Source organism: Ahaetulla prasina, chromosome 6 (assembly GCF_028640845.1).
Source record: "Ahaetulla prasina isolate Xishuangbanna chromosome 6, ASM2864084v1, whole genome shotgun sequence".
Lineage (NCBI taxonomy): Eukaryota > Metazoa > Chordata > Lepidosauria > Squamata > Colubridae > Ahaetulla > Ahaetulla prasina.
In genome coordinates, this window is record NC_080544.1 from 109,410,711 (window position 1) to 109,437,036 (window position 26,326).

At 45.6% G+C, this 26,326-nt stretch overlaps 1 protein-coding gene across 1 annotated transcript in view; it reads right to left on the reverse strand.

Annotated features, from left to right (window-relative positions):
* The window catches only part of CHRNG (cholinergic receptor nicotinic gamma subunit), a 59,485-nt gene that overhangs the window by 5,012 nt on the left and 28,147 nt on the right, over nucleotides 1–26,326 (reverse strand). The window contains exons 7-11 of the mRNA XM_058189445.1: nucleotides 14,157–14,360; nucleotides 13,546–13,660; nucleotides 10,309–10,423; nucleotides 6,642–6,849; nucleotides 4,072–4,205 (exon numbers count right to left, since the gene is read on the reverse strand). Coding sequence (XP_058045428.1) covers nucleotides 4,072–4,205; nucleotides 6,642–6,849; nucleotides 10,309–10,423; nucleotides 13,546–13,660; nucleotides 14,157–14,360 — 776 coding nt within the window. The remainder of the gene's footprint in view (nucleotides 1–4,071; nucleotides 4,206–6,641; nucleotides 6,850–10,308; nucleotides 10,424–13,545; nucleotides 13,661–14,156; nucleotides 14,361–26,326) is intronic.

Sequence of the window (26,326 nt, forward strand, 5' to 3'; positions counted from 1 at the left end):
GTCTGCAAGGGGCGTGCATAAGAGCACAAGCGTGCCTACCATTCCTGTCCTATTATTTTCCTTCGTTATATCCAATTAATATAGTTATTACATACTCATGCTTATATATAGGCTTATATACTGTATAATTATTTCATGCTTATGCTTATATATACCGTCTGACAAAATAAATAAATAAATAAAAATAAAATAAATGTCATTTTTGGAGAAGGAGGCAGCTAAGCAAAGTTTCCACTGGGCTAGAAATCTTTGTAAGGAAGAAATGGGGGATGGGAAATCTTTCTTTTTACAGAAAAAAAAAGAAAGAAATTTTGGACAGCTTTCAAGCAGAAAAATAAAAACACACAAAACAAAATAATTTTGCCCACTGAACAATTTGTTTTCCAGCACTTTAAATCTTAACTTATTTATGAAGTCCAAATGGGGGGAAAAACTGCTGAGGGAAATAAGGAGAGAGAGGTTGAAAATATACACCGAGCTACAATCTGATGATCAATTTCGGCTTGCCAGAGAGAATAGATGAATGTGGGTCTGATTGCTTTCTCCGATTCGGGTCTAAGAGAAATGCTGATAAATGTCTATTTTCTTTCCGGCGGGATGAAGCCGAATGGCAAGATTTCCAGTTTTCCCTTTTTTTTTTTTTCAAAGACATTTTAACCTGCCTCTCAACAAAATGTGGAAGAACAGGCAGCGAAGCTCCAGGCATGAGAATCAATCTCCATAAACAGCAATGCAAAACTTCTACATTTGGAGCATCCCGGAAATGAACCCAAAACCATTTAACAGATTGACAGAGTTGGAAGGGACCTCGTAGGTCATCTAATCCAACCCCCGGCCCGATCAGGAGATCCTATGCCCGTGACGGCAAACCTATGGCACATATCTGCGGGCATGCGAGCCATTGTCCTAGCTCAGCTCCAGAGCGCGTGTGCGTGCCGGCCAGCTGATTTTCATCTAGCCCTACCCACACTGCCCCTCCCCTCCCCGGAATCTCCAAGCGGCCCGTTTTGAATGCCAGTTAGATACAGGGCTCGCACGGAGGCTCTGGCAGGACGTTTCCAGCCTCCGGTTGGGTGGTAGAAACTCTAGCCCAGTGATGGCTAACCTTTTTGCCGTCACGTGCCAAAAGTGGCGGGAGTGCAGGGTGTGTGTTTCACACCCATAATTCTATGTGCCCTGCCCCCGTGCATGTGCGCACGACCCCCCCTCCCCTCCGCACTGCCCCTGCTTTTGGCACAGGATGGCATGGTGGGCCTGATAGGCCCGTTTTTCGCTCTCTCCAGGCTCCAAAGCCTTTCTAGATGCCTGGGGAGGGCAAAAATGGGCTTCCCCCCTGGAGGCCGGAAATGGCCCATTTGCCAACTTCCGGTGGGCCCAAAAGGGCTGAAAAACAGCTGGCGGAGCCGAGCTCACATGCCCATCAATATGGCTCTGCATGCCACCTGTGGCATATGGGCCATAGGTTCGCTATGACGTCTCTAGCCTCGAAGAAAGCTTTCCAGCCTGTAGGAAAGCTTCTGGAACCTGGGGAGGGAGAAAAATGGGCTTACCGGGCCCACCAGAAGTCTAGAAACGGGCCACTTCTGGCCTCCAGAGGGCCTCTAGGGGGTGAGGGAGGCCGTTTTTGCCCTCCAGAGGCTTCAGGTAGGACTGCTAGGCCCAAAACGGGGCATGGGGGGGTCATGTGTGTATGCACGGGGGTATGGGAGGGTGACACACACGGGGGGGGGGGCGAGGGGACATTTAATTATGGGTGTGGGGACACATGTGCATGACCCACCCACCCCCACACTCCCATCCCCACTTTTGGCACGCGACGACAAAAAGATTTGCCATCACTGCCCTATACCAATTCTGACCGATGGCAGTCCAGTCTCTTCTTGAAAGCCTCCAGGGATGAAGCTCCCACAACTTCTGAAGACAACTTCTATTCCATCGGTTGATTGTTCTCACCGTCAGAAAATGTCTTGTTATTTCTAGGTTCTCCATGATCAATTTCCATCCAGTATTCCTTGTCTGGCCTTCGGGTGCTTTGGAAAACAGGTTGACCCCTCCTCCTCTCTGTGGCCGTCCCTCAAATATTGGAAGACTTCTATCATGTCTCCCCTGGTCCTTCTCTTCACTAGACTAGCCAGGCCCAATTCCTGTAACCGTTCTTCATATGTTTTAGCCTCCAGTCCCCTAATCATCCTGGTTGTTCTTCTCTGCACTTGTGTTTGCGGGCCCCGAGCTGGGCTTCCTGGCAGAGAGTGACTCTGTTGTGTCTCGTCCGATCTCACCACAGCTGGGGTCTTCTTATCTGCTTCCGAACACGGAGGAATGTCCTAGTATGCCTCCCGGCCCCAGCATTGGCTCCATGCCCAGACAGGCTGAGGAGGAAGAAATACCTCCAGCCCCCAGCTCTGGCTCCATGCCCAGGCAAACGGAGCAACTAGACCCCTCCCTCTCCTCCACAGCATGTGAGCCTGAGGGAGGTCAATTACCAACATCTGCAGACTGGAGTGACCCTCGCGTCAGAAGACTTGATAGGCAGAGGCAACAGAAGGAAGGGAGGGGCAGGCCTGGATAAGTGCTGAGTCATGGAGCCACACCCCATGGCCTATATAAAGGAACTGCTTTCTGGCATTCTCTGAGTCAGGCAAAGTCTAAACATATCTTGCTGAAGTCACTTTCTGGTCTCCTGCCTGCCCTGAGGACTTTGCTAGGACTTTGGCAGAGCTGCAGAGGTACGCCTGATTCGGATTTCCCTGACCCGGCCGTCAGCGGAGGAGTGGGACACGACAGACGGAGAGTGAGGGGGAAGAGCCAACAGGGCTTCCCTCTGCAGAATCTTCCTCTCTGGGTCCGCTCCAGATTCCAGAGGCAGGCCAGGTGGAGGAGGAGGAGCTGACATGGCCTCTTTCCCCTTCCCCCTCCTTCCCCCTGGCAAAACCCCAAGAGCCAGCTGAGGAGGATCAATCGTGGCTAGATGCAAGGCAGCAACGCTGAGTGAAGCGTGCACAGCAAAAGAAAGCAAGGGGCCGGCCCAGGGAGTGCTGAGTCATGGAGCCACAACCCACAGGGTATAAAAGTGGGTGGAGCTGCCTTTGGGCTCCGTGACGGACAAAAGCTGACTTTTGGAAACTTCGGCTGCTTTATTGCGAGACTTAGGAATTGGCTTTTTGGACTTCTGTTTACTTCTGAACTCTGGGTTGCTCCAGCAACAGACTGCGGTAGGATTAAAGAGATAAGGAGGAGTTGGCAGGCAATTGCAGGTTCGTTGCCAGAGCTGATATCTATAGCAAGAATAAATTGCTGGCAAATACAGTCAGCTCGTGCGTCTTCTAGGGGGTGGTTGAGGGGGGTGCAGAACAGTACTCTTTCTAGAGTCTCAACATCTTTTTTACATTGTGGTGACCAAAACTGGATGCAACACTCTAGGTGTGGTCTTACTAAGGCTTTATAGAGTGGTATTAGTACTTCATGTGATCTTGATTGTATCCCTCTATTAATGCAATTTAGGATTGTTGTTAATGCAACTTAGGAAGTTGAACCTGCCCTCGTGAATGTGGCCTTCTTCTTTCTGTGGCTGTTGTGACTCCAGCCCCCGAACCTGGCCCCATGCCCGAAAGTGACTCCGAGAGTGAGGGGGAAGGGCCGGTAAGGCTTACCTCGGGAGCACCGATGCCTTTGGCCCGGCTCCAGGAGCCAGAACCAGGCCAGTCGGAGGATGTAATGAGGCCGTCATCCCCTGATTCCTCCCTCCCTCAGGCTACGCCTTCAGACCCAGCTGATAATAATAATAATAATCAAGCTTGGATTAACCCGCGCTTCAGAAGATTAGAGAGGCAGCATCATCAAAGGGAAGGAGCTATATATAAGGAGCTTTGGGACTGCTCGCACTCCATGGGGAGCAAAAGATTAGCTGAACCGTTTCAAAGAGAGCTGAAGTCTTACTCTGTGAGTCATTTGTTTGAACTTTGGCAAGCAGCTGCGATTTCTCTGCCAGGACTGATAAGAGCCATGAATCCACTGGCTGAAGGCCAGCTCGTTACTCCGAAGTGGGGAAGGAGACAGAACAGTGGCACTTACGCTATCAAAATCATTCTTCTCTTGCAAAGTCTTGGTGATGTGGTTGCAAGCCTTCACACAGGACTGGATTTCCGGAGCGGCATTGCGTAGGCTGTTGCAGAAGTCCTGGGGACCTCCGTTCTCCGAGCCTTTTCCTGCAAATGGAAATCAAAGTAGAGAAACATCAAAGACCAAGAACAAGGAGTCGCTCCGAAGAATTGGCAATTTCTGCCTGAACGTCTAATACTCTTCTGTCAGCGCCGCACTTGCGTTGACACAATGCTCGACTCACAACCGCAATGGCAGCTGGAATCTCCATTGTTAATGGAGGGAACGGATGGAACTTAACAGGGTAGTAATTCCCTACCGGTTCACAAATGTGAGCGTGCGTGCATTCGCACAGCCTTCCGCAAACGCGTACCTTCATGTGCGTACCTTCAGTGCATCCACCTGGCGTCGAAAATGTGCCTAAATCAGTGGTGGGTTTCAAAATTTTTTACTACCGCTTCTGTGGATGTGGTTTGGTGGGTGTGGCATGGCTTGGTAGGTGTGGCTTGATGGTTGTGGCAGGGGAAGGATACTGTAAAATCTCCATTTCCTCCCAATCAGCTGGGACTCGGGAGGCAGAGAATAGATGTGGGTGGGGCCAGTCAGAATTTTTACTACCGGGTCTCCAAACTACTCAAAATTTCCGCTACCGGTTCTCCAGAACTGGTCAGAACCTGCTTGAAACCCACCTCTGGCCTAAATACGACGGCATAGAGCCGGGGTGGGTCGGTGGGCGGGTTCCACTACCAGTTTGGCCGAACCGGTCTGAACCAGCTGAATATCACCTCTGAAAACTAACCAAGGAGAGAAGCAACCTAGAACTAAGGAGTAATTTCCTGACAGTGAGAACAATTAACCAGTGGAACAACTTGCCTCCAGAAGTTGCTCTAACACTGGAAGTTTTTAAGAAAAGATAGGACAACCATTTTGTCTGAAATGGTATAGGGCAGGGATGGCGAACCTTTTCAGCACCGAGTGCCCAAACAGGAATGCGCGTGCATGTGTGTGCTTATGCGGGCGTCAGAGTGGTAGAAATCTAAAGACCAGCTGGCCAGCACATGCATGCCTATTTTTTGGCTGTTTTTGGCTGTTTTTCAGGCCGTTTTCATGATCGTTTTCACGCCATTTGTGGCTTGGAAAATGGCCCCAAAATGCCCCCAAAACAGCCTGTTTTTCAGGCCATTTTTCAGGTCATTTTCAGGCCAATTTTGGACCGTTTTCAGGCTATTTTTCAGGTCGTTTTGAGGCCATTTTTCGGGTCATTTTTAGGCCATTTTTCAGACTGTTTTCAGGCCATTTGTGGTTCGAAAAATGCCTCCAAAACGCCCTCCCCCCCAAACAGCCTGTTTTTCAGGCCATTTTCAGGGCGTTTTTGGGTCATTTTCAGGCTATTTTTTGGATTATTTTCAGGTCATTTTTTGGACTGTTTTCAGGCCATTTGTGGCTCAAAAATGGCCGAAAAATATCCCCCAAACAGCCTGTTTTTCAGGCCATTTTCAGGCCATTTTTCAGGTCATTTTCAGACCATTTTTTCAGCCCGTTTTCAGGCCATTTTCCACCGCTACGGTGCCGTGAAGACCAGTTGGAAAGCAGAAGAGCAGCTGGCAACAGCATGCATCCCCACAGAGAGAGCTCTGTGTGTCACCTCTGGCATGCCTGCTGTTCTGTCCTCCTCCGCCTCCGTCCGAACGATGGCTTAATTAGCCGGCTCTTATCAGCTCTGGCAGCAAAAGAGCCAGTGTCTGCCAGGAGCCCTCGTTAGCTGCCAAGATGCTGGTGAGTCACAACCTTCAGCTCTAGTCAATCAGTAGATTTGCCTGATACAAAGAGATGCACCAGCTCTTGCTGCCTTTTATATCCTGTGGGGTGTGGCTCCATGACTCAGCACTTCCTAGGCCTGCCCCTCCCTTGCTTCTGTTGTTCCCTTCTCTCCTGCCTACGAAACCTGGGATTCAGCCAAGCCTGATTGCCGTCAGCTGGGTCTTCAGGCATGGCCTGGGGGGGGGGAAAGAGTCAGGGGAAGGAGACCTCGTTATCTCTTTCACCTGGCCTGCTTCTGGCTCCTGGAGCTGAGCCAGGGAAGCCGGTGCTCCCGAGGTAAGTCCTGATGGCCCTTCCCCCTCACTGTCCCAGTCACTTTCTGGCAGCAGGCCCGGCTCCGAGTCACTTTCTGGCAGCAGGCCCGGCTCCAAGGCACTTTTGGGCATGGGGCCAGGTTCGGGGGCGGGAGCCACAACACCTGCCATAGGTTCGCCATCATGCATATAGGGTTTCCTGCCTGAGCTGGGAGTTGGACTAGAACAGGGGTCTCCAACCTTGGCAACTTGAAGCCTGGTGGACTTCAACTCCCAGAATTCCAGCAAAGCTGGCTGGGGTATTCTGGGAGTTGAAGTCCTCCAGGCTTAAAGTTGCCAAGGTTGGAGACCCCTGGACTAGAAGACCTCCAAGGTCCTTTCCAACTCTTTGGAAAGATCTATTCTGATATTCCCGAACCATTGCCCATATACCCAGCCAGGCTCCCGTCCAGCCTGCCCGAAGCTCACCGATCTTGGCCAGGAGGATCTTCATCAACCCGTCTCGTTCCTTCTGCCTCTCAAACAGGAGTTCGCTCCGGGCTTTCCACAGCATGTATTCCTCGGCTTTGGCCATCAGCCCCAGGGAGCTCCGTCGCCGTGCGAGCCGATTCTCGGCGGGGAGCGAGATGCGTCTCATGTGCATGCCCAGGTAATGGGGGACCAGGTGCAGAAAGACCTACAGAGCCAGGCACTGAAACATGTTGGGAAGCGGGAGCAGAAAGGAATGCCAGGAAAACTTTCCATTTGTTCATGGGAGGGACGGGGAGACAGGGAAGAGACCGAATAGAGGGAGTCCTCGACTTACAACAGTTCATTTAGTGTCCGTTCAAAGTTACAACAGCCCTGAAAAAGTGATTTATGACTGTTTTTCACACTTGCTGCATCCCCATGGGGCTGCTAGGGGTTCGGGAGAACCTAAGATTCTGTGCTGTTCGGAGAACCCCCAAATCCCACTCCTGGCTGGCCCCTCCCACCCTGCCCCACCCCTCCCAGGAGCCCCCACGCGACCTGTTTTGGATGCAGGTAAGTGCAGGGTGTGCGCGGAGGCTTGGGAAGGCTGGGAAGGCTGGAAACGGGCCTGTTTCTGTCTCCAGAGGGCCTCCAGAGCCTGGGGAGGCCGTTTTTGCCCTCCCGGAGGTTTGAGGGTAGACTCCAGAGCCTGGGGAGTCCGTTTTCACCCTTCCAGAGGCTTGAGGGAAGCCTCCGGAGCCTGGGCAGGGCAAAAATGCCCCCCACCATGGTGCAGGAGGCCACACCCACCATCGCCACGCCCACCCAGCAACCGGGCAGAGAACCCCTTGCTAAAAATTTTGAAGCCCACCCCGGTCGTATGCTCAAATTTCAGACGCTTGACAACTGACTCATATTTATGACAATTGCCGTGTCCCGGGGTCGCGTGACCCCCTTGTGCGAACTTCTGACAAGCAAAGTCCATGGGGAAGCCAGATTCACTTAACAACCTGGTGACCAGCTTAATAAACTGCAGTGATTCACTTAACAACTGTGGCAGGAGAGGTCGTAAAACGAGTCAAAATTCACTTCACAAATGACTCACTTAGCAACAGATATTTGAGGCTCCATTGTGGTCGTAAATCAAGGACTACCTGTACTGCTGTGCCTTTTTCATTACTGCTAAATCCTCGACTTACGACCATAACTGAAACCAGAATTTCTGTTGCTGAGCAAGGAAGTTTATTCAGTTAGTCGCACCACAACCGGAACAGAATTCCCGTTGCTAAGCAAGGCAGTTTATATAGTGAGTCACACACAATTTTATTATCTTTTTTTTTTTTTTTTTGCCATGGTTGTTAAAAGCAAATTGCTGCAGTTGTTAAGTGAATCACTGCAGTTGTTAAGTGAAACTGTAGTTGTTAAGTGAATCATTGCAGTTGTTAAGTGAAACTGTAGTTGTTAAGTGAATCATTGCAGTTGTTAAGTGAAACTGTAGTTGTTAAGTGAATCACTGCAGTTGTTAAGTGAAACTGTAGTTGTTAAGTGAATCACTGCAGTTGTTAAGTGAAACTGTAGTTGTTAAGTGAATCATTGCAGTTGTTAAGTGAAACTGTAGTTGTTAAGTGAATCACTGCAGTTGTTAAGTGAAACTGTAGTTGTTAAGTGAATCACTGCAGTTGTTAAGTGAAACTGTAGTTGTTAAGTGAATCACTGCAGTTGTTAAGTGAAACTGTAGTTGTTAAGTGAATCATTGCAGTTGTTAAGTGAAACTGTAGTTGTTAAGTGAATCATTGCAGTTGTTAAGTGAAACTGTAGTTGTTAAGTGAATCATTGCAGTTGTTAAGTGAATCACTGCAGTTAAGTGAATCCCTGCACTTGCTAAGTGAAACTACAGTTGTTAGGTGAATCACTGCAGTTGTTAAGTGAATCACTGCAGTTGTTAAGTGAATGCCTGCAGTTGTTAAGTGAATCACTGCAGTTGTTAAGTGAATCGTATGGCCATTAAATGGCTTTCCTGTTGACTTGCTTGCCAAAGCCAGCCGGGAAGGTCGTAAATGGTGATCACATCACCCCTGGTATTTGGATCCTGCAATCGTGGGGATGCTACGATGGTCGTAAGTGCGAGGACTGCTCATGAGTCACTTTCTTCCGTGCTATTGCAACTTGGAACGGACACTAAATGAATGGTTGTTGTAAGTCAAGGACTCTCTATAACAGGGGTCTCCAACCTTGGCCACTTTAAGATTTGTGGACTTCAACTCCCAGAATTCCTCAGGCAGACGTGTCTGTTTCTCTTACCTGCCATTAAGAGGAGAAAATGCAGAGGAAGGGATTACAAGAGAGCAAGCAAAGCTGGCTGAGGAATTCTGGGAGTTGAAGTCCACAAGTCTTAAAGTGGCCAAGGTTGGAGACCCCTGCTCTGTAATGTATTTGCGAAGAACGTTGCTTTTTTTCCTCTCTACTTAGCTTGCCTTATCCAAGGTTTAGCTAAGTTCAGGGTTGAGCCCCCCCAAAAGAAATTTATACTGCCCCCACCCTAAAGACCTTCCTAAACTCTTGGAAAACTTTGTCCCAGGCCCTGGAATTAGCTGACTGCTGAGCCCCTATGGTCATTTTTTTTAAAAAAAATCAGTACGGTTATCTCTTCCGAATTTCTAGGATCAGTTTCCTACTTTTTGATTTTACTTCACTTTTAAAGTGTACTGGGATGGTATATATATATTTATTTATTCGATTCGATGGTATAATGCCCCTGGTCTTGAGCAGGGGGTGGGGGTTGGACTAGAAGACCTCGGTGGTCCCTTCCAGCTTTAACGGTTCTGCGTAGGTCAGGGTGTCCAAACCTTGGCACCTTTAAGATTGTGGACTTCAACTCCCAGAATTCCCCAGCCAGATTTGCTTACTCTCTTCTAATCCCTTCCTCTGCAATCTCTCCACTTAATGGCAGGTAAGAGAAACAGACACATCCGCCTGAGGAATTCTGGGAGTTAAAGTCCACAAATCTTAAAGTCCACAAATTTTAAAATCTTCCCCAGCCAGCATGGAGCTTGGCGGGATAGAGCAACAGGAAAGAATGACAGACAGGAAGCTATGGATAGAGCAGTGTGTCTCTTTAATAACTTCAGTAAGGTGTGGACTTCAACTCCCAGAATTCCCCAGCCAGCATGGAGCTTGGCGGGATAGAGCAACAGGAAAGAATGACAGACAGGAAGCTATGGATGGGACAGTGTGTCTCTTTAATAACTTCAGTAGGGTGTGGACTTCAACTCCCAGAATTCCCCAGCCAGCATGGAGCTTGGCGAGATAGAGCAACAGGAAAGAATGACAGACAGGAAGCTATGGATGGGACAGTGTGTCTCTTTAATAACTTCAGTAGGGTGTGGACTTCAACTCCCAGAATTCCCCAGCCAGCATGGCTGGCTGGGGAATTCTGGGAATTGAAGTCCACAAGTCTTAACATTGCCAAGGTTGGACATCTCTGGTCTAGGCTGTCATTTAGAATCAGGGGACCTCTAAATTAGATCAGTTCATATAAATAAATCAACCCCTTATTACAAAAAAAAAACCCGCAGCCAAGCTTGACTCAAAGGTTCCAAAAATAAAACTAAACCCCCGGAGCATGGAGGAGAAGGCCCAGCACTCATCCCTTGCAGGTAGGAAGCAGAGCCTCCTTTGGACTCACCTGTCGGATTCGCTGGGACATCGAATGGGTGTTGGGGGTGCGCAGAGAAACGTTGAGGACAATCACGGCGTTTACCACGATAGCGATGGTCACCACCAGAAGGAAGGTTAAGTACCTTTCAATGGAAATAGGATCATGCTGTTCATCTTATTGATTTCTATCTTTATCTATCCATCCATAGCTCTCTCTCCCTCTCTCTCTCTCTCTCCCTACCTATTTACCTATCTCTATCTATCTATCTATCTGTCCATCCATCCATCCATATCACTATCTATCTACAGTATCTATTTCTCTATCCATCTCCCTCTCTCTCTCTCTCTCTCTCTCTCTCTCTCTCTTTATGGTATCTATCTATCCATCTCTCTCTCTCTCTCTCTCTCTATCATCTCTCTATCATCTATTTCTCTCTATCTATTTATCTACAGTATCTATCTCTCTATCCATCTCCCTCCCTCTCTCGCTCTATCCATCTCTATCATCTGTCTGTCTATCTATCTATCTATCTATCTATCTATCTATCTATCTATCTATCTATCTATCTATCTATCTATGGTATCTGTCTCTCTATTCATCTCATTTTCTCTCTCTCTCTCTCCATCTCTCTCTCTCTCTCTCGCTACCATCTCTCAACTATCTCTATCTATCTATCTATCTATCTATCTATCTATCTATCTATCTATCTATCTATCTATCTATCTATCTATCTTCATCTCTATCTATCTATCTATCTATCTATCTATCTATCTATCTATCTATCTATCTATCTATCATCTATCATCTTCATCCATATCTATCTATCTATCTATCTTTCTATCTATCTATCTATCTATCTATCTATCTATCTATCTATCTATCTATCTATCTATCATCTATCTATCTATCTACGGTATTTGTCTATCCATCTCTCTTTATAAATTTTTTTTTTAATAAATTTTGTTTACATCTATATCCCGCCCTTCTCCGAAGACTCAGGGCGGCTTACAGTGTATAAGGTAATAGTCTCATTCTATTTGTATATTTTTACAAAGTCAACTTATTGCCCCCCCAACAATCTGGGTCCTCATTTTACCTACCTTATAAAGGATGGAAGGCTGAGTCAACCTTGGGCCGGGCTTGAACCTGCAGTAATTGCAGGCTTTGTGTTCTAATAACAGGCTCTAACAGCCTGAGCTATTCTGGCCCTCTCTATATATATGTCTATCTTTCCATCTCTCTCTCGTTCTCTCTCTCTCTCTCTCTCTCTCCATCCATCTCTCTCTATCTCGCTACCATCTCTCTATCAACTATCTCTATCTATCTATCATCTTCACCCATATCTATCTATCTATCTATCTATCTATCTATCTATCTATCTATCTATCTATCTATCTATCTTCATCCATATCTATCTATCTATCTATCTATCTATCTATCTATCATCTATCATCTTCATCCATATCTATCTATCTATCTATCTATCTATCTATCTATCTATCTATCATCTATCTATCTATCTACGGTATCTGTCTATCCATCTCTCTCTATATATATCTTTCCATCTCTCTCTCGTTCTCTCTCTCTCTCTCTCTCTCTCCCCATCCATCTCTATCTTGCTACCATCTCTCTATCAACTATCTCTATCTATCTATCTATCTATCTATCTATCTATCTATCTATCTATCTATCTATCTATCTATCTATCTTCATCCATATCTATCTATCTATCTATCTATCTATCTATCTATCTATCTATCTATCTTCATCCATATCTATCTATCTATCTATCTATCTATCTATCTATCTATCTATCTATCTATCTATCTATCTATCTATCTATCTATCGTATCTGTCTCTCTATCCATCTCTCTATATATATATCTTTCCATCTCTCTCTCGTTCTCTCTCTCTCTCTCTCTCTCTCTCCATCCATCTCTATCTTGCTACCATCTCTCTATCAACTATCTCTATCTATCTATCTATCTATCTATCTATCTATCTATCTATCTATCTATCTATCTATCTATCATCTTCATCCATATCTATCTATCTATCTATCTATCTATCTATCTATCTATCTATCTATCTATCATCTTCATCCATATCTATCTATATATCTATCATCTATCTATCTATCTACGGTATCTGTCTATCCATCTCTCTATATATATATGTCTATCTTTCCATCTCTCACTTGTTCTCTCTCTCTCTCTCTCTCATCCATCTGTCTGTCTATCTATCTATCATCTCTCTCAACTATCTCTATCTATCTCTCTATCTATCTTCATCCATATCTATCTATCTGTCTATCTATCTATCATCTATCTATCTATCTATCATCTATCTATCTGTCTATCTATCTATACCATCTCCATCTATATAGATCTATCTATCTATTTATCTATCTACCTATCTATCTATCTATCTATCTATCTATCTATCTATCTATCTATCTATCTATCTATCTATCTATCATCTATCTATCTACGGTATCTGTCTATCCATCTCTCTCTCTATATATGTCTATCTTTCCATCTCTCTCTCGTTCTCTCTCTCTCTCTCTCTCTCCATCCATCTCTATCTTGCTACCATCTCTCTATCAACTATCTCTATCTATCTATCTATCTATCTATCTATCTATCTATCTATCTATCTATCATCTTCATCCATATCTATCTATCTATCTATCTATCTATCTATCTATCTATCTATCTATCTATCATCTTCATCCATATCTATCTATCTATCTATCTATCTATCGATCTATCTATCTATCTATCTATCTATCTATCATCTTCATCCATATCTATCTATCTATCTATCTATCTATCATCTATCTATCTATCTATCTATCTACGGTATCTGTCTATCCATCTCTCTATATATATATGTATCTTTCCATCTCTCTCTCGTTCTCTCTCTCTCTCTCTCTCTCTCTCCATCCATCTCTCTCTATCTCGCTACCATCTCTCTATCAACTATCTCTATCTATCTATCTATCTATCTATCTATCTATCTATCTATCTATCTATCTATCTATCTTCATCCATATCTATCTATCTATCTATCTATCTATCTATCTATCTATCTATCTATCTATCTATCTATCTATCTATCTATCTATCTATCGTATCTGTCTCTCTATCCATCTCTCTATATATATCTGTCTATCTAACCATCTCTCTCTCTCTCTCTCTCTCCCTCCCTCCCTCCCTCCCTGCTCCAGTATCCAGATTTTGTCCATTTTGCAAAAACACTCACTTTCCAATGAGAGGCACTGCCTGAGAAGTTTCCGGCACCTTTTTTGCAATCAGGAAAAGGAAGACGGTCTGGGCTAAGAGGACGTTGATGGAGACTGTGCACTTCTGCCCACCGGCTGCAGGAATAAGAGAGCGTTGGTCCTTCTTGTAAGAGGGAAGGAAAGAGGGAAAGAGGAAAGAGAGAAGGGAAGGGGAAAGGTGGAAGAGGAGAGGGGGAAGGGGGAAAGGAAAGGAAAAAAGGAAAGGAAAGGAAAGGAAAGGAAAGGAAAAAAGGAAAGGAAAAAAGAAAAGGGGAAGGAGGGAAGGAAAAAGGAAAGGCAAGGGGAAAGGCAAGGGAAGGGAACAGGAAGGATTATACCATCCCAATATTCTGGTTCTCTGTTACACTGAGACAAAATATTTGGGAAGTTGGACCAGGGATCCCTTCCAATCCGATCCTTCTCTGCAACTGAACCCCAGCAATTCATGCCATCTCTGTTCCAGTATAAGATATTTTTTAACTTTTCCTCTGCTGCTGCATTAGGATTTCCGGGGCTGGACTGGAGGATCTCCCGGATCCCTTCCATTGGATGATTCCAAGAACTACGGCCACGAGGCCACCAGGACGCTGACCTTTGGCAGGCAGGAAGTAGACCAGCAGGGCCACGAAGGAAATGAGCACGCAGGGGATGATGATGTTGACCACGTAGAAGAGAGGTTTCCTCTGGATGATCAAGAAGAAGACAATTTGCTGGTACCCGATGTCGCTCGGGGTGAAGTGTTCGGCATTCACAACTTTCTTGGCTGGCCGGTGTTTGATCGCCCACTCGCCATTCTCTGCCGGAAGGAGAATCGGATCAGCCATAGCACATCTCACTCCCTAGAAGGTCTAGGACAACTCACCGCATACAACTCACCACATACAACTCACCACATACAACTTACCATGGCCAAGTCACCACAGCCAACTCACCGTAGCAAATTCACCATGGCCAACTCACCATGGCAAATTCACCACAGCCAACTCACCGTGGCCAACTCACCACGGCAAACTCACTGCAACCAACTCACCACAACCAACTCACCACAACCAACTCACTGTGACCAATTCACCACAGCCAACTCACTGCAACCAACTCACCACAACCAACTCACTGTGACCAATTCACCACAGCCAACTCACCATAGTCAACTCACTGTAGCAAATTCACCATGGCCATTCACCACAGCAAACTCATAGTGGCAAACTCACCGTGGCCAACTCTGCACAGCCAACTCACTGTAGCAAATTCACCATGCCCAACTCACTGAGGCCAACTCACTGCGACCAACTCACTACAGCCAATTCACTGCGGCCAACTCTGCACAGCCAACTCACCGTAGCATATTCACCATGGTCAACTCACCATGGCCAACTTTTTGCCCCAAACTGGCATTTATATCTAATTCTTGGCAAAGTACCCGAGGGCAAGATAAGAAGTAATGGGTGGAAGATAAATAAGGAGAGATCCAGCATGGAATTAAGGAGAAATTTCCTAACAGTGAGAACAATTCACCAGTGGAACTACTTGCCTCCAGAAGTTGTGGGTGCTCCAACACTCGAAGTTTTTAAGAAGAGATCAGATAACCATTTGTCTGAAATAGTAGAGGGTTTCTTGCCTGAGCAGGGGGTTGGACTAGAAGGCCTCCCAAGGTCCCTTTCAGCCCTACCATTCTATGTTCTATGTTTCTAAGAAAGGCCAAAGCCTGCTTGGACTGCCTGGGGCCTGAATGAAGGGTCCCAAAGCAAGAAGCGAGAACCCAAACTTGGATGCGGGATAGAGGGAGCCACTTGTGGCTCTCATATAACACCTATCCTGCGCAGGCTGCACTGGCTGCCTGTGGTCTTCCGGGTGCACTTCAAGGTGCTGGTTACCACTTTTAAAGCGCTCCATGGCTTAGGACCGGGATATCTTCGGGACCGCCTTCTGTTACCACATGCCTCCCACCGCCCGGTGCGCTCCCACAGAGAGGGTCTCCTCAGGGTGCCGTCAGCCAAACAGTGTCGGCTGGCGACCCCCAGGGGGAGAGCCTTCTCTGTGGGGGCACCTACCCTCTGGAATGAGCTTCCCCTGGGACTTCGACAACTTCCTGACCTCTGGACCTTTCGCCGCGAGCTGAAGACGTATTTATTCTTCCGAGCAGGACTGGCATAAAAAAGGGGTTTTTTAAAAAATTGGATTTTAAATGGGGTTTTATTTTATAATATGTATTTTATAATTTAATTTATTGGCCACATCGAATAAGTTTTTTAATAGTGATTTTATTGTATTGTATTTTATCTGGCTGTTAACCGCCCTGAGTCCTTCGGGAGAAGGGCGGTATAAAAATTAAATAATAATAATAATAATAATTATTATTATTATTATTATTATTATTATTATTATTATTATTATTATTATTATTATTATTATTATTATTATTATTATTATTATTATTATTCTAGAAGGACGCCTCTCTCCAAGGGGATTTCAGCCAAACGCTGGGCTGAGATGCAACGTGGAAGCTGCAGAGTCCCCAAAATCTGAGGGGTCCTTGGTGGTCTCTGAGCTTGTTGGTTTTCTTGCAGACATCTCATTACCCAAACTAACTGTCAGGGTTCCAAGGAACACCCCCAACAAAATAAAGCTCTGAGGCATGAGGTTCCTCAAAGTTCCAATTTATTAGAGACGTCATGTTGGCACAGCTGGGAAAACCTGAAACTGAAAGTTTCCAGGTTTTCCACACCCAGTTGACAGTTCACAGCCCTGCCCCACACCCACAAGTTCATCACATTGTCCAATCAACTCTTCCCACTCAATTGGATACGATCTTCAGGCAGTCTCCGTCAGACGCAGGCAAAAGTCCTTGAATATGGAATTGTCGTGTCCCACTCCTCCGCTGACGGCCGGGTCAGGGAAATCTGAATCAGGCTTGCCTCTGCAGCTCTGCCCAAAGTCCTAGCAAAGTCCTCAGAGCAGGCAGGAGACCAGAAAGTGACTTCAGCAAGATAAGTTCGACTTTGCCTGACTCAGAGACTGCCAGAAAGCAGATCCTTTATATAGGCCATGGGGTGTGGCTCCATGACTCAGCACTTATCCAGGCCTGCCCCTCCCTTCCTTCTGTTGCCTCCGCCTATCCAGTCTTCTGATGCGAGGGTCACTCCAATCAACTGTTGGAAGTAAACTTTCCTCAGGCTCACATGCTGTGGAGGAGGGGGAGGGGTCTAGCTGCTCCGTTTGCCTGGGCATGGAGCCAGGGCTGGGGCCGGGGGATGCTCCCTCCTCTGCAGCCTGCTTGGGCATGGAGCCAGGGTTGGGACCGGGAGGTGCCTCCTCCTCTGCAGCTTGTCTGGGCATGGAGCCAGGACTGGGGCCGGGAGGCATACATTCCTCCGTGTTCGGGAGCAGATAAGCAGACCCCGGCTGCGGTGAGAGCGGACAAGACACAACAGGAATGTTGTTATGACTAACCTTCTACCGCTCCAACAACAACCCCCTTCCAACTCCCCCAGCTAAAATATGCGGCATTTAAGAAGGAAAAAGAAAATTGCCTTGGAAAACTGACAGTAACATTATCAGAGTATTCATGATGTTACCTAGCTGGGTCTTGAAACATCTGCAAGAAAACCACCAAGCTCAGAGAGCACCAAAGACCCCACATATTTCCTCCTCCTCCTCCTCCTCCTCCCCCCCCGCCTCCTCCTTTTTGTAAACCCCACTCCCTTCGAGCACTGATGATGTTACCTAGTTGGGTTATGAAACATCTGCAAGAAAACCACCAAGCTGAGGGAGCATCTAGGACCGCACATTCCTCCTCCTCCTCCCCCGCCGCCTCCTTTTTGTAAACCCCACTCCCTTCGAGCACTGATGATGTTACCTAGTTGGGTTATGAAATATCTGCAAGAAAACCACCAAGCACAGAGACCACCAAGGACCCCACATATTTCTTCCTCCTCCTCCTCCTCCTCCTCCTCCTCCTCCTTTTTGTAAACCCCACTCCCTTCCAGCCCTTTTTTTTTTATTTGCATTTATATCCCACCCTTCTCCGAAGACTCAGGGCGGCTTACACTATGTTAGCAATAGTCTTCATCCTATTTGTATATTTATATACAAAGTCAACTTATTGCCCCCAACAATCTGGGTCCTCATTTTACCTACCTTATAAAGGATGGAAGGCTGAGTCAACCTTGGGCCTGGTGGGACTAGAACCTGCAGTAATTGCAGGCAGCTGCTGTTAATAACAGACTGCATTAGCAGTCTGAGCCACAGAGGCCCCTGATGATGTTACCTAGTTTGGTAAAACTTTTGCAAGAAAACCCCCAAGCTCAACCCCTCGTGTCAACCCTGAGATGCAAATACTCTGCTTTATTGTTCCACGAGATCTCCAGGTGTCTTTTTAGAAAAAAACAAAACAAAAACAAAACCTCCTCTTTTTCTTTCCGTCTCTCAGCTGTGGTGCCACGCCAGGCGTAACGTATTATTAAGCTGATGGTTTCCTTCGTTGTGCCGCCCAGCCCAGGTCATCTGCTGAACCGGGCGAAACGACTGGCTTGCGATGAAAATAAAAACCTCTCGTTGCCAGAAGACGCTGCTAGTGTTTTTAATATGCTATTAAAACATGATGGAGACCCGTCAGCCTCTGCAGGGGCTCAGAATTTGGGGAGGGGGAGGGAAGGGGGGAGGCGAGGCCCCTGAGAAAGCAGCATCAATGTCGCCATCAGCTGTAGGAGCAGACAAGGGAAATCAAGTCTCTTGGTGCAGAAACTTATTAAGATGCAGCAAATTCACACGTGCAAAAGAGATTTTTGTCGATCCCTTTAACCAGCTGGGGTTAAACAGACCTACCAGCTGTATTAACATAACATCCAAAGTCTGCTGAACGCTAAATCTTGGTTGGCCGCAGAAATGTGTAGATTATGCATGTGGTTGAAGATCAATGGTGCAGGATTTTTGCACTCGGCAAGGGTTGGGCTAGATAACGGGAGAACAGAACCACGGAGCTGGAAGGGACCTTGGAGGTCATCTAGTCCAACCCCACCCGAGCTGGAGACCCTACACCATTTCTGACAAACGACAGTCCGGTCTCTTCTTGAAAGCCTCCGGTGATGAAGTTCCCACAATTTCCGAAGGCAGCTCCTGTTCCATGGGTTGATTGTTCTCACCGTCAGAAAAAAATTCTCCTTATTTCCAGGTTGAATCTCTCCTTGGTCAGTTTCCATCCATTGTTCCCTTCTCTGGACTTCGGATGATTTGGAAAAATAGCTTGACCCCCCTCCTCTCTGGGGCAGCCCCTCAAATATTGGAGCACTTCTACCCTGTCTCCCCTGGTCCTTCTCTTCACTAGATTAGCCATGCCCGGTTCCTGCAATCGTTTTTCATATGTTTTAGCCTCCGGTGGCGAAATCCATTTTTTTTACTACCGGTTCTGTGGGCGTGGCTTGGTGGGCATGGCAGGGGAAGGATACTGCAAAATCTCCATTCCCACCCCACTCCAGGGGAAGGATACTGCAAAATCCCCATTCCCTCCCCACTCCTGGGGGAAGGACATTGCAAAATCTCCATTCCCACCCCACTCTAGGGCCAGCCAGAGGTGGCATTTGCTGGTTCTCCAAACTATTCAAAATTTCCGCTACCGGTTCTCCGAGTTGCTCAAAATTTCTGCTACCGGTTCTCCAGAACCTGTCAGAACCTGCTGGATTTCACCCCCTGCTCCAGTCTCCCCTAATGGTTGCTCTCCTCTGCGCTCTTTCTAGAGTTTCGACATCTTTTTTATAGTGTGGTGGCCAAAACTGGATGCAGGACTCTAGGTGTGGTCTTACTAAGGCTTTACAGAGTGGTATTAGTACCTCATGCGATTTTGATTGTACCATTAACCGTTAATGCCATTTAGAATTGAATACTCACAATACTTGACAACATAGTATCAACAGTAGAAACCTTCAAATTTCTGGGTTCTATCATATCGCAAGATCTCAAATGGACAGCTAACATCAAAAACATCATTAAAAAAGGACAACAAAGAATGTTCTTTCTGCACCAACTCAGTAAGCTCAAACTGCCCAAGGAGCTGCTGATCCAGTTCTACAGAGGAATTATTGAGTCTGTCATTTGCACCTCTATAACTGTCTGGTTCGGTTCTGCAACCCAACAAGAAAAACACAGACTTCAGAGGATAATTAGAACTGCAGAAAAAATAATTGCTACCAACCTGCCTTCCATTGAGGACCTGTATACTGCACGAATCAAGAAGAGGGCCGTGAAAATATTTGCAGATCCCTCGCATCCTGGACATAAACTGTTTCAACTCCTACCCTCAAAGCAGCTATAGAGCACTGCACACCAGAACAACTAGACACAAGAACAGTTTTTTCCCGAAGGCCATCACTCTGCTAAATAAATAATTCCCTCAACACTGTCAGACTATTTACTGAATCTGCACTACTATTAATCGTTTCATAGTTCCCATCACCCATCTCTTTCCACTTATGAATGTATGACTATAACTTGTTGCTGGCAATCCTTATGATTTATATTGATATATTGACCATCAATTGTGTTGTAAATGTTGTACCTTGAGGAAGGTATCTTTTCTTTTATGTACACTGAGAGCAGATGCACCAAGACAAATTCCTTGTGTGTCCAATCACACTTGGCCAATAAAATTCTATTCTATTCTATTCTATTCTAATTGGCATTTAGGTGTTCTCTAAAGTCCCTCTCAACCCATGTGTTCTATGATGCCATGAAAGGAGAGGCTGGATTCAGAAGAAGCAAAGGTATTCCAGACCATCCTGCAAATATCTGATAGGTGATGAAAGAGGCAGGGAAGAGGCTTATTTTGGTCTTATTGATTAGAGGTAATCCTTGATTTATTAGGGGACGGCAGGCTAAGACATATGAAGAATGGTTGCAGGAATTGGGCATATCCAGTCTGGAGAAAAGACAGACTAGGGGGGACATGATAGCAGCATTCTAGTATTTGAAGGGCTGCCCCAAAGAAGAGGGAGTCACGCTATTCTCCAAAGCACCTGAGGGCAGGACAAGAAGCAACGGATGGAAACTAATCAAGGAGAGAAGCAACTTAGAACTAAGGAGAAATTTCCTAATGGTTAGAACAATCAATCAGTGGAACGGTGTCGTGTCCCCCTCCCCCTCCGACAACCGGGTCAAGGAAGTCCGTATCAAACGTGGCAACGAAGCCTCTGCAGCTTGCCAAATTCCTTCGAGGTTTCTCAGGGGAAGGCAGGAGTCCAAGTTGTGACTTCAGCGATCGAGTCCGATATCAGCAAACTAGATGAGACTTTGCTTGACTCAAGGTTGGAATGCCAAAAGCAGGTCCTTTATATAGGCTGTGGGGTGTGGCTCCATGACTCAACATTTATCCAGGCCTGCCCCTCCCTTCCTTCTGCTGGCGTCGCCTCTCAGATCTCCGGAAGCGAGGATCCTCCCACTGTGAATTCTCTTCAGCTGGATCTGCTGTCAGTAATTCCAGCACGTGGCTGGCTTCCTGCTGTAGGAGTGAGGTTTATTGGGCTTCTCTGTTCACTCCTGACATCCTCTCCTGGCACGGGGCCAGGGCTGGGGGGCTGGGGGCATGACAGGCCGTTCATCTTCATTATCAGACTCCGAGTCTGATAACAGGCCCGGGTGGAGATGGGAGGGGCCCGGCTGAGGAGAGGAGGGAGGATGAGGCAAAACAAACGGCTTGCCTCCAGAAGTTGTGTGAATGCTCCAACCCTGGAGGTTTTTCAGATGAGGTTGGGCAACCATTTGTCTGAAATGGGATCGGGTTTCCTGCTTGAGAAGGGGGTTGGACCAGAAGACCTCCAAGGTCCCTTCGGTTAGTCTATCCTTTTATTCTGTTATGACTGCAGTTGAGTCCAATATTTTCGTTGCTAAGCAAGAAAGTGGCTAGGTGAATTTTGCCCTGTCTTGCCCCAATCACTGCCCTTGTGATTGATTTGGTCATTAAGCGAATCTGGCCACCCCCATTGACTTTGCTTGTTGGAAGCCGGCTCAGGAAGTTACAAAAAGTGATCACATGATCCAAGGACCACTGCAACCATCCTAAATACAGACCAGTTGCTAAATATCTGAATATTTTGATCACGTGACCACGGGATTGTTGCAATGGTCGTAAGTGTGAAAAACGGTAATAAGTCCCTTTTTCGGTGCTGTCGTAACTTTGAACAGTCTCTAAGTGAATGGTCATTAAATGAATGGTTGTAAGTCGAGGACTTTAGGCTCTGTAGATCGCGGCAAATTGCAGATAACGTTTATTGAGTAATTTTATTTGTCGGAGGCCAGGAAGCGGTAGTTAGAAGAGAATAAGGAGCAGCTAAACGGTTCAAAATTGGGGGAAAAGTGTGTTAAGGGCTATATCCATCACTTGATTGATTTAATTTCTATTTAATGAAATCTAAATGCTATTTAATTAATTTTTTTCTCCATAAAAAAGTTTTATTTTTACAATCATGTCAGACAACTCATTCAATGTACAGTTATATACAATTAGTCGGGCTTGCCCAGTCACCACCCCCCTTTTTAACTCTCTTCCCTCTTCTACCTTCTACTTTCCAGACCTTCCTCTCCTTCTCTTATCTACATCCTCTCCTCCCTCCACCCTACACCTCCCTTCTCCCTCTTCTACCCCTCTTCCTTCCTCTTCTCCTTCTCTTTCCTACCTCCTACTGTCTCCTCTTTTCTCCCTCCTCACCGTTCTAAAATGGTAACTGGGCAGACCCGACCCTACATTAATTATATTTATACATCTTCAATAATCCCTGTACATTAACCATCACTCCATCCTCTACCCTCAACCCCTCAATTCCCTCCCCTTACCCCCCACCCCCCACCCCGACTTCCCAGAACAAAATGCAGGGTATCAAAACTAACAATCATAATCCAAAATAATTCCTAAATTATAATCTCTAGTCTCTCCACACTTAATCACACTCTCAATTCCCCTCTCCTTCAAAAATATATTTAATACAAAATATTTCCTAAATTTACTCATATGCTATTCGATATTTTTTTATCTGATACTTATTTTGAATATAATCAATCCACATTTTCCATTCTAAAATATATTTAATGCTATTTAATTTATTGATTTCTAAAAGAGATGAGACGCATGCTAGCCTGGGAGAAAAATGGAATTGAAAGGGCTGCGAGAAACATCAGCTGAGGATAAGAAGAGAAGATGACTTCAACCAAAAAAAAAAAGGGAGACAATACAATAGCCCATCTGCTCCTCCATATTAAAAAAAAAAAATTACAATTATGCCGCAGATAATGAAACCCAGCGCAGAGAGGCGGAGAAAAAGTAGGAGAAGGAATAGGTTTTCTCTTCCTAGCCTCAAAAATCCAGAGAGATTGGGCCAAACGACGCTAAAAAAAAAGAAAAATGTGTCTACTAGCTAGGAGAAAGACTTTTGAAAAATCTCAACAAACAATGAAAATGCAGAGATATTGCAGGGATGTATTGTCAAAATTCGGATTCTTCCAGCTAGAACATTGGGCTATGAAAACCTGCCAATCAGAAAAGCTGAGCAAACAGCAACCACTCCAGAACGGAAAGGGCAGGGAGAGAGGAGTAGAAAGAAAGAAAGTAGGTAGGTAGGTAGGTAGGTAGGAAAGAAGGGAGGGGGAAGAAAAGATAGGAGGAGAAGAAGGAAGAGAAGAGGAAGGGTTAGAAAGGATGGAAGTGAGAAGTAGGAAGGAGGAGAGGAAGTAGGGAAGCGAGGAGGTGGAAGGTTGGGGAAAGTAGAAGAAGGTAGAGAAGGGCGGAAAGGACTAAGGAAGGTGTTGTGCCTCATCTTCCCTCCTCTCCTCAGCCGGGCCCCTCCCATCTACACCCAGGCCTGTTATCAGACTCCAAGTCTGATAATGAAGATGAACGGCCTGTCATGCCTCCTGCCTCCAGCCCCCGGCCCTGGCCCCATGCCTGGAGAGGATTCCAGGAATGAACAAACAAATCTGATAAACCTCACTCCTACAGCGTGTGAGCAGGAAGCCAGCCACATGCTGGAATTACTGACAGCAGATCCAGCTGAAGAGAATTCACAGTGGGAGGATCCTCGCTTCCGGAGATCTGAGAGGTGACGCCAGCAGAAGGAAGGGAGGGGCAGGCCTGGATAAATGCTGAGTCATGGAGCCACACCCTACAGCCTATATAAAGGACCTGCTTTTAGCATTCCAACCTTGAGTCAAGCAAAGTCGCATCTAGTTTGCTGATATCGGACTCGATCGCTGAAGTCACAACTTGGACTCCTGCCTGCCCTGAGAAACCTCGAAGGAATTTGGCAAGCTGCAGAGGCTTCGTTGCCACGCTTGATACGGACTTCCTAGCCCGGTCGTCGGAGGGGGAGTGGGACACGACAGAAGGGAGTGGTGGCTGAGCAGGCCCGATTGAAGCATAATTAGAGTATAGGATCGATTGTTGGATAAATGATTGTACTGTACACTGGTTAAATTGTTGGAATTATTATGGAATATAAAAACTTTTTAAAAAAAAGAAAGAAAAGCTGAGCAAAGGATAGCAGCGGTGAAGAGCCTTCCTCCCAAATCTCTGGACCACCGGAAGATCAACTAATTCAGGACTGCAATAGATAAGGAGATGCTAATGGAAGCACAAGGAATGCTTACACATTGTGGATCCCCTGCGAAGACCTAGAGGCTGGTTCGATGGAGTAGAATAGAACAATAACAGAGTTGGATGGAAGCAGCGGTGAAATTTTTTTTACTACCGGTTCTGTGGGCGTGGCTTGGTGGGCGTGGTGCGGCTTGGTGGGCGTGGCAGGGGAAGGATACTGCAAAATCCCCATTCCCTCCGCACTCCTGGGGGAAAGATATTGCAAAATCTCCATTCCCACCCCATTCTGTGGCCAGCCAGAGGTGTTATTTGCCGGTTCTCCGAACTGCTCAAAATTTCCGCTACCGGTTCTCCAGAACCTGTCAGAACCTGCTGGATTTCACCCTTGGATGGAAGGGACCTTGGAGGTCTTCTAGTCAAAACCCCCTGCTCAAGCCCTGTCTATCATTTTAGTTAAATGGCTGTCTAGTCTCTTCTTAAAAGCCTCCAGTGATGTAGCATCCACAACTTCTGGAGGCAAGTTGTTCCACTGATTAATTGCTCTCGCTGTCAGGAAATTTCTCCTTAATTCCAGGTTGCTACTCTCCTTGATGAGTTTCCATCCGTTGCTTCTTGTCTTGCCCTCAGGGGCTTTGGAGAAAAGCTTGACTCCCTCTTCTTTGTGGCAGCCCCTGAGATATTGGAAGACTGCTACTACTGTCTCCCCTAATCCCCCTTTTCTAAAACATATCAAGATCTTGTTGCAAGAACAAGGCCTGGCTAGTCTAGTGAAGGGAAGGACCAGGTGACATGACAGCAGCCTTCCAATCTTTGAGGGGGTCAACCTATTTTCCAAAGCACCTGAAGGCGAGAGAAAGAATGATGGATGGAAACTAATCAAGGAGAGATTCAATCTGGAAACAAGGAATAATTTTCTGACAGTGAGAACAATCAATCAATGGAACAGAAGTTGCCTTCGGAAGTTGTGGGAGCTTCATCATTGGAAGCTTTCAAGAAGAGACTGGACTGCCATCTGTCAGAAATGGTATTCCCCTGCTTGAGCGGGGAATTGGACTAAATGACCTCCAAGGTCCCTTCCAACTCTGTTAGTCTATTCTATTCTATTCTATTCCTATTCTATTCTCTATTGTTCTATTCTATTTTATTCTCTATTTTATTATTCTATTCTATTCTTCTCTATTTTATTGTTCTGTTCTATTTTATTCTCTATTTTATTATTCTATTCTGTTCTGTTCTGTTCTGTTCTATTCTCTATTCTATTCTATTTTATTCTCTATTTTATTATTCTACACTCTACTCTACTCTACTCTACTCTACTCTACTCTACTCTATTCTATTCTATTTTATTCTATTCTATCTATTCTATTCTCTATTGTTCTATTCTAATTTATTCTCTATTTTATTATTCTATTCTATTCTTCTCTATTTTATTGTTCTATTTTATTCTCTATTTTATTATTCTACTCTGTTCTGTTCTATTCTATTCTATTCTCTATTCTATTCTATTCTATTCTCTATTTTATTATTCTACTCTGTTCTGTTCTATTCTATTCTATTCTATTCTCTATTCTATTCTATTTTATTCTCTATTTTATTATTCTACACTCTACTCTACTCTATTCTATTCTATTCTATTCTCTATTGTTCTATTTTATTCTCTATTTTATTATTCTATTCTATTCTATTCTATTCTATTCTATTCTATTCTATTCTATTCTATTCTATTCTATTCTATTCTATTCTATTCTATTCTTCTATTCTATTCCACTCCACTCTGGTCTTTAAGCTAAACATCCCCAGTTCCTACACTCATTCTTCATATGTTTTAGCATCCAGTCTCCTAATCCTCTAAAACATAAAGTAGTCAAGATGTTGCCCTAGAAAGCAGGAGATGGTGAGTTCTAGTCCCTCAATGAGTCCTTACTTCCACCTATTATGAATTTGATGCTCATTCTGGAAGCTTTAGTCTCTATGCACTAGAGGAAGAATTGCTTTAGCTTCACTTCAAAAGAACTAAGCTCGGTTTTATCAATGGCTAAAGGTGAGGGAGCTCATTGGAACCTGCATATTCAGGGACAGTCTAACCTGGAACGCCACAACGAGGCAAGCAGAGGACAGGGAAGAAAGTCGCTTTCAACAAGAGGCATCAGGTCGATCTCTGATGGTACCAATGCTAGGATGGCATCCCG